At 37.1% G+C, this 6,439-nt stretch overlaps 1 protein-coding gene across 1 annotated transcript; it reads right to left on the bottom strand.

Annotated features, from left to right (window-relative positions):
* Positions 1-851: 851 nt before the first annotated feature.
* PETC (photosynthetic electron transfer C) lies at positions 852-3,444 on the bottom strand. Its single transcript, XM_018116481.2, has 5 exons — positions 3,283-3,444; positions 2,939-3,183; positions 2,181-2,298; positions 1,500-1,682; positions 852-1,149 (listed from the first exon to the last, which is right to left on the bottom strand). Exons 1-5 carry the CDS (start codon positions 3,319-3,321, stop codon positions 1,048-1,050), a joined length of 687 nt encoding a protein of 228 aa, XP_017971970.2. The 5' UTR covers positions 3,322-3,444; the 3' UTR covers positions 852-1,047.
* Between the last annotated feature and the right edge of the window lie 2,995 nt (positions 3,445-6,439).

Below are 6,439 nucleotides of genomic sequence, written 5' to 3'. Positions count from 1 at the left end.
CTTTCTTTCCTTCCCACCTCGAGCCAGGACCTTCGTGCACATGATTTTCAAATAAAAAAAAAAAAAAAAGAACTAGACAACAACCCAAAATCTAAAATCGAATGCACGTTACTCAAATCAAAAGTTCCTCTTTCAATTTTCCAATTAGCCTTTTCAAAATCGATTTCACTTTTTTTTTTTTTTTTCCAAAACCAGTTTCTCTTTCCGTTTTGTTTTGGAAATCGATGTTTCTTTTTTTTTTTTTGAATGCGTATAAAATGTCACATTGAGTTTAAAGATGGTAAATTTCAGTTAAGATAAAGAGTTTATTTGATTATCAAAATTTAAAATTTTCTTTAGGTATTAATAAAAGGTGAGGGTGTAGTTGAAAATTGATAAAATATATTACATGTTTTTCTTTTCACTATTTAAGCCTAAAAAATAATTAGAACTATGCTAGTATCAGATCTGTTTTAGACTTTAATTAGGTAAATCAAAGATAAAAAAAAAATAGGTTAATGGGGTTGTTCCTGGGTGCGAGAGCTCCATGAAAAGGAGCCTGCAGCCTGCTTGCCATTGGGCCTGAGGGACAAAATTCAAGAAATGTTTCAACAGTTTAACTACTTAAACCGTGGAAAGAATATTTTCGTCGATTATGAGAATGTTACACTAATCAAAGAGAGCAAACAAATATTGATTTGAACAATAATTATTTAGAATCAGTATTTAATTGCTCCCTAAATAGCCATCTTCCACATCTTGGGAAAAAGTCAACTGTTGCCGGTGCGTAACATGTTATTTCTTGTACCATTGCAATTTGGTTATCTGATTGGTGACCGTTTCATATAGAACAGTAACCACACCATCATGAATAGATATGAAAGAAAACTTTTCAAAATCACGAGAATATTAGCGCCATGTCTAGATTTGGACTTAGGTTCTTGCATCTTACAAATTTCACTATACAGAGGATAACTCTATGGTACACGATGTTTGGCGATGGTGCAAAACATACAGAGTGAATAAATCTTAAATATCCAAAAGGGGGGGAATGAACTGAGAAGATGTTTAAGCCCACCATGGAGCCTCACCGGTTCTGAAATCTGTTTCGACCCATGGAACAAAGACTACCTTCCCATCATCCACATCAGCATGAGCCAATGCCAAGGACTGTTCCAACAAAGACAATACAATTGATCATTATAAACAAAGAATGAGATAAGAACAAAACAAAAGAAAAATGATAGACAACATATTTTGAAAAGAAAAATTAAAATGTACAAACTTTTGACTGCTATACTAAAATGCACGTTTGCACTTATTTGGCAATGAGATGAGATCTGCTCAATTATTAGGGTGCACTACGTTTCGCGTTTCTGGAAGAATAACTCCCAAGTATAATGTCGATCATGATGGATTTACCTATTCTGTGATCCTTTAACACCATGCCCAAATTTTCTTAAAGTAGAAGATCAGTGATATAACAGAAGTGTATACTTTTCCCTCTTAATCTCACTCACCAGGGGGGCAGGTCCTCTCACAACTCTTCCTTGTTCGTTGTACTGAGATCCATGGCAGGGGCATATGAATTTGTTCTCAGCTTGATTCCATGGAACAACACATCCAAGGTGTGTGCAGACGCCATTTATACCATATGTTGCAAGAGTTTTGTCTTTCTCCACCACTAGGTAGGTCGGATCTCCCTGAAATTCATAAATAATCAAAATGCCTTTCAAATTCACATATTTTTTTACAACATCCTGATATTAGAATGTTTGAAAACTGATTCTTCTTATATAACGAAAAAAAAAAAAAAAAGTTAAAATCTAAATTCGCCTTTCCAGTTTTATATGGCTCTTTTGTAGGAGAACCATACATCACTAAAAAAATCTTACAATATGACATTGGCTACAGAATCGACATTCATAATACGGTTACTACTCTTATTAATGTCTTATCATGCCAAACATTAACAAGAGGCTAACAACCTCAACATAAAAGAAGATTGAGCTCAAGCAATTACAAGCATAACTCATCTTCACAAAAGTCACCATTCACCACCAAATCCTTGCATTATAGTGCTTACATAGAAAAATATTTCCTAGAAGAAACCACAGCTCTTAAATTTTTCATGTTAACTGCTCTTTGGATGGTCTTTGACATTCGCTTAGAACAAATTGTGATTAACATCCTACAATTACCTTCAATCCTTGAGTCAGAGTTCGGTCTCCAGGGCCATGGGTCTTAAGCCATTCGGCAGCAATGACGTCATTTCCAAATGCGTCCTTGGCAACGGTACCATCACCAGCACCTCGCCCCCTGGTATTGTATTTTAGCAAAGGTTTAATCCAAATAGATATAACGAGATTGCCCACCAAGTAAAGAGCAATCTTTTTGATGAAAGTTTGTTGACATATTTCGAGCAAAAACCAGTGACATGATTTATAAGTCCATATTTGATGGCTTGATGCAAATAAGTTAAATGGCTAAGTTCTCCATGGTTTCAGATATGCTCACAAATGAGATAAAGGGCAACTGTAATTTACTATATTAGAATACCAGCTAGCTATGATGGGGAATTTGGCTCAATTAAATTCGGGGGCCATAAATCAGTATGGGAGGTCAATTAGGTGGAAAACACTTATAGGTAACTAGGATGGGAGAAACCAATTTTCGGCTTCTTCTCATGTAAAACGCTACCATAATCATGTTGCTCCTGTCTTGACTTTAGTATATTTTCAAGGGTACTTAAGGTCAATTTATCACTTCAAAATTCATAAACTAATAGTTGTAACTTAAATTTGACTAACAAGTAACTTTTCCTACCAAAATGCAATCAATCAGTTATAAGAATCAGATGAATCATCTTAAGGCATTAATATCACCACTCTCATTATCAATAAAGTTAAATAATACTATTATTAAAGGAACTGAACAGGGAAAAAGGGGGAGACCTTACCCAGCTGGGACAAAGAAGGCCCCATAAGGAACCAACATGAAACCTGAGGGGAGTGAAACAGCCCCCAACAGAAGCAGATTCATGAGTTGCCTCTTACCCATGTCTGGCACTCTATCATCAGCGGGGATGCTGGTGGCCTGGCATGTGAGTCTCATTCCCTTGTCCTTTTTAACCATCTGGGTCCTTGTTGGTTTCACCAGCAGAGCTTGTGATGGGCAGAACAAGCCACTCTTGCTGGAGCATAGCTGTTAAAAAGGAAAAATAAAGCAAAAGTTGAGTTTAGAGTTTCGAAGAAGGATTCTGCAAAGTAATTTAACCAACTACAACCGTTGGGATATATATACCTGCGAAGGAGCTGCAGGGGAGAGAGTTGAGGAAGCCATGATAGAAGATAGTGGGTGCTGTGCTGAACCTGTTGGCGTGTGTGTTCCATCTGATATTATGGAGAAGACCCACGCTATAACGACCACACCAGCAAGGAGATAAGGCGCGTTGCAAGTTATGGTGCCACATAAGCCACATGTTTGGGGATCATGCTTGTCTCCTTTGCAAGTGGCTCATCCTAGTCTTGGGCCTAGTCCAAACACTCTCAAAGTTGAAGACTTTACTTTCTGTAACGTCTACCGGGGTCGTGCTCAACTTAATGGGCTAAAAATAAGTAGCTTAGTGTCCCAAAGTCTGCTTCTAGCCATAAATAGCCTGTTTTATTGTATTTTAAACTGTACTTTGTCAAGGAAAAGCTGCTCTTGTAAGGCTGTCCTTGTGCATATAGAGCTACGGAAAAAAAAAAAAAGAGTGGTTAACTTTGGAGTAGCAATGACAAATTTACATAAAACTTTTCAATTGAGTTAAAATTACCTTTTCAATTTTTCTCAATATTCTGTTTATATGATTAAATCATGTTAAAATCCAACTTAGATGGCTCAAGTGACATTGTTGATGCCTGGGATTAACTGGTCTGCTTCTGGGCCAAACTGGTCTAATCTCATCTGTCCCTGATCCCCTTCCGTGTTGGGCTTCATTATAGTATTCACCTAGCTTTTATTCATTTTCAGCTTGGTTTATCAGCTTATTGATTTGTATATCTTTTTGGGGTAATTGAAATTTCATTAATCATCCAAAAATAAGCAGGAAACCTGCTTTTGACGTACAAAAATGGCAAACCCTAAACAGCTTATCGTAGACATTATAAAAATTATAATTTTATTAATTAAAAATCATAAACAAAAAATGAATGAAAATGATAAAAAAATAATAAAGAAAAAAATGAAAATAGGAAAAGGGGTGGAGAGAGGTATGACTGGCAGGGTGCGGATGCACCCTGCCAGACACCTCCCTTACCCTACCAGACGCGAAAAATTCACGTCTGGAGGGTAGTGGGAGCGTGCCCCCCCCTTCAACCGAGTATAAAGGGACACTGTAGCACCCATCTGGGGGGCCCGAACCTGCAAGCCAAAGAGAAAATCGAGATCAAAAAAATCCGGAGGAGCCAAAAAAATCAAATTCCTAGCTTTCTAACAGCCCCTAACAATCCACAAAAATCAAGAAATATACCAAAAATTCAGAAATACACACAGTGAGGGAGGGATTTTTAGGTTCATTTTTTTCCTTTTGGGGGCTCGGGTTTGCGTCGGCAAGAGAGGGTTTGCGTCGGCAAGAGAAGAGTGAGAGAGAGGAAGCCCGATCGGTGCTGATATTAAGAGAGTTTTGGGGGCTCGATTTTACGTCGACAAGAGGAGAGTGAGAAAGAGGAAGCCCTACCGACACCGATTAAGAGAGAGAGTTGGGGGCTCGGGGTTGGAAACCGGCAAAGCGTAGGGAAGAGAGGAGAGAGTTTCGCTGCCGACCGTCGCGCCACCAGATCCAGCGCAGGGAAGAGAGGGGAGACACCCGATCGGCGCTAAAGAGGAAGGCCGACGAAAGAAAGGAGAAGTAAGAGAGAAAGGTGGGATTTTTAGAGAGAGAAGAGAGAGTCCGACCGGCTAGAGAGAGAACGAAGGGAGAAAATGAAGAAAAATGAAAAAAAAAGAAGGATTTTATAGTTAGGGTATAAGGGCTCAAAACTACGTCGTTTTGTAATTAATCAAGAAGCCCTTCCAAAGCTTTGAAACAACGTCGTTTTGTCACCTGGAGGCTACTGGGCAGGGAACCAAATAATGGGCTTTGGAGTAGACCACGGGTCAGGTCCAGCGGTAGGCTGGGCTAGCCAAGCCTGATCAGGCAAAGGGCCTTATTTTTTTATAGATCTGTGATGGACTGGTTGTTTTGGGGCAATCCCATTTTTTTTTTAAAGCTTGGTATTTAGTAAAATTAAATGGTTTGAGCATGATATTTAAAATCCTTTTAATAATATTTTAGAGGATTTCAGAGGATTTAAATTGATAGAAAAATGTGAAACAATAATTTTAATAGTAGAAGGTAGTAAAAAAGATTTAATTATTTTTTTTTGTCATCACTACAAATCCTGCAACACCCGACCCTAAATTATCTGTGATATATCATTCACATGCTTTGGATAGCATGTTTGTAAATTGAATTGCCCCGGAAAACAAGTTAAATGACTATATTGCCCCTAATGGTACGGTTCAATTAAATAAGTCTTGAACTAATTTAAACAGAGAATCGAGGATGAATTTGAGAAAAACTAAAACCCATGGATTGATTTAAAATGAGGATTCAGAGGTTGAGGTCCGATATGGAGTTAATCCGGACTTTAAGTATTCCAGGGGTAAAATGGTCATTTGCCACCTAGGGACAAAATGAGAATTTTTAGAAAAGATTTTTTGGCCCCATTTAACTTATTGGAGTATGATTTGAGTGTTGGAGTATAATTTGAGGGTTTGGCAATGAAAAAGTTTAATTCCGGTGATTTCTAGAGTGTAGGGGTAAAATCGTAATTTTTCCACTCACGGACAAATTTTGAGATTTTGATAGAATTTAGATCAAATTTGATAAATTGGAGAATGGTATGAGTATAAAGAATGAAAAATATGTCTATGGGCAATTTTTCAATTTTTGGGGTAAAAATATAATTTTTGACTTTTACGAGGGTAAAAGTGTAAATTTCAAAAATTACTCCACCAAGACTTTGGATAAGTCTGAGAATTTTATCTAAGCTATGGATATGTGGGACAAGTGTATGGTGAAAATTTGAAAATAAATGGATGGCTAGAATTTAAGGAATTAATAAAAAAAATGAATAAAATAATATTATATTATTTTAGCCTTTAAAAATGTCAAAATTCCAGAATTCTCATCTTCTTCAGCTGTCCAAACCAGGAGAGAAAAAGGGGGAAAAGAAATAAGAACCCTAGCTGAAAAAATTTGGGGAAAATCAAGAGAAATCAAGAAATCAAGCATTAAAAAGGTAAATTTCATTGATTTTCCTTTTGATTTTCACTACCCATGCAATTTTTTCTCATTTTCATGCAAAATTAGAAAGTGGGTATGGACACCCATGCTGGCCAAACCTTCATGGATGAGTTTTGAACTTGAGTTTTG

Source organism: Theobroma cacao, chromosome 2 (genome assembly GCF_053813885.1).
Source record: "Theobroma cacao isolate CCN51 chromosome 2, ASM5381388v1, whole genome shotgun sequence".
Lineage (NCBI taxonomy): Eukaryota > Viridiplantae > Streptophyta > Magnoliopsida > Malvales > Malvaceae > Theobroma > Theobroma cacao.
Note: the sequence above shows the minus strand (reverse complement) of the source record. Positions and strands in the feature narration are given on the sequence as shown.

Bases quoted from the DNA above. Each gene is read 5' to 3' on its own strand.
- PETC (XM_018116481.2), bottom strand. From the start codon at position 3,321: ATGGCTTCCTCAACTCTCTCCCCTGCAGCTCCTTCGCAG. The intron at 2,299-2,938 runs GTAAGGTCTCCC...ATACAATACCAG, and splicing joins GCCTTCTTTGTCCCAGCTGG to GGGGCGAGGTGCTGGTGATG. The intron at 1,150-1,499 runs GTGAGTGAGATT...TTGTTGGAACAG, and splicing joins TGAGAGGACCTGCCCCCCTG to TCCTTGGCATTGGCTCATGC.